This window comes from Echinops telfairi, unplaced genomic scaffold, assembly GCF_000313985.2.
Source record: "Echinops telfairi isolate 266 unplaced genomic scaffold, ASM31398v2 ScPeMD7_12;HRSCAF=54, whole genome shotgun sequence".
NCBI classification, from domain to species: Eukaryota; Metazoa; Chordata; class Mammalia; order Afrosoricida; family Tenrecidae; genus Echinops; species Echinops telfairi.
In genome coordinates, this window is record NW_022103909.1 from 2,365,274 (window position 1) to 2,366,991 (window position 1,718).

The 1,718-nt window shown below is 46.1% G+C and overlaps 1 protein-coding gene across 3 annotated transcripts in view; it reads left to right on the forward strand.

The window, feature by feature from the left end:
* Nucleotides 1-1,718, forward strand: part of SLC11A2 (solute carrier family 11 member 2) — a 45,128-nt gene that overhangs the window by 21,842 nt on the left and 21,568 nt on the right. For all 3 annotated transcript variants that reach the window (XM_045287252.1, XM_004711379.4, XM_045287253.1), the window contains exons 6-8: nucleotides 740-846; nucleotides 1,278-1,348; nucleotides 1,472-1,539. In XM_045287252.1, the coding sequence (XP_045143187.1) occupies nucleotides 740-846; nucleotides 1,278-1,348; nucleotides 1,472-1,539 (246 nt within the window). The remainder of the gene's footprint in view (nucleotides 1-739; nucleotides 847-1,277; nucleotides 1,349-1,471; nucleotides 1,540-1,718) is intronic.

A 1,718-nucleotide genomic window follows, 5' to 3' on the forward strand; every position in this document is an offset into this window, starting at 1 on the left:
TGCCCTACCAGGTCTCCCACACCCACCTCCCCACCAATTTGGATCGCTTGTTGTTCCGTGTCTCCTTTTTCTTAGGTTACACGAGAATGGCCTTCACAAGAATGAGAATGTGTGTTGTCACCTCAACTAGAGTCAGAACAGAGCTCTTCTGCAGTCAGGTCCCATTCTCTTTTGAACCTTGTTTTGACCCTATTAGCTTATTGAGTACCCTTAACACTTTTTGGGTGGTTGTCAGAAAGAAAATTCAGCGCCTACCTTTATCCAAGCTAAAACCAAAACTGTTGCCACGGAATTGAGATTTCAACACATAGCAACCCTGTAGAAGTGCCCTACAGGGTTCCCAGGCCCTGATCTTTATGGAAACAGATCACCACATCTTTCTCCTGCAGGGCTACTAGTGGGTTTGAACTGCTAACCTTTCAGTTAGCAGCTAAGTACTTAACCACAACGTCTTACAGGCTGTCAGATGGCTCTACCCAGGGGAGAGAACGTCCGCTACTGCCTAATCTTTGGCTCACAGGACCCACCCACGGAGACTCACTTCCCTTCTCTAGCTGGGCCTTGACAAGGTGTGGGGATGGGCTGAGTGGAACCAAGATGTTGTGTTTTCTCTCCAGCCTGGAGACATAGTAGATCTGTTTATGGACCTATGCAAAAATACATGTGACTGTTACAGCTACTGAGGAAGCACTTAGAAATGATTGATTAGCACCACATCTTCCTTCTATTGGGTGATTAGGTCCCACGGATTATCTTATGGCTCATGGTGGAGTTGGCTATCATCGGCTCAGACATGCAGGAAGTCATCGGCTCAGCCATTGCCATCAATCTTCTATCTGTGGGAAGGTACGAGTTTTTTGTTTTTAAGAAAACTAATAAATTATTTCGTTAGATTTCTAACACATTTTCAGTTTTCAAGATTCAGCCCAAGTATCAGTTTCTTCCATGGAAGCCTCCTGGGACCACCTTTTTCTCCCCCAGCAGATTTGGGCTCTAAATCCCCCATGTTCCCATGATGGCATGTATATATCAATTTCAGACTGGGTGGCATTTTGTATTATGTTTATTTGTCTGTCTGTCAGATTATCCCACTAGAAAACTCCTTGAGCGAAAGACCCATCCTTGTCATCTGAATCCTAAATGTCTGCAATTCTAAACGTTCCCTCTCAGACAAGTCCGAGTTTCCCCTAGTGCTCTGTACCTGGGAGCCAGGTGGGAAGAGCCCATCTCCCATTGGTTTCTTTCTTTCCCTTAACTTCCATTTATCTCTGACCTAGGGTTCCTCTGTGGGGCGGAGTTCTGATCACCATTGCAGATACTTTCGTATTTCTCTTTTTGGACAAATATGGTAAGGAGAAGGGGACAAAGGGCGAGTCAAAGGCACCACCTTCCAATGGCGTGGCTGACGGGGTGGGCGTCTGCCTCTGGGGGTGCACCTCCGGGAGCTCATGGTGGCTTTTCCCCCCTGTAGGCTTGCGGAAGCTGGAAGCGTTTTTCGGCTTTCTCATCACTATTATGGCCCTCACCTTTGGATATGAGGCAAGTATTATTGGTGATTCTCTCTTTCAAGTAATTAAAACAAAACAAAACAGTGCACGACAATTGTAGGGTGGTTTAATTGAATCATATGGTTGACAGTAAACCAGATCAGCCAGACCCAGTTCTCAAGAGCATGGTCTGTCACCATGGGTCTTTGTGGGTGAAGAATGACTAGGTGT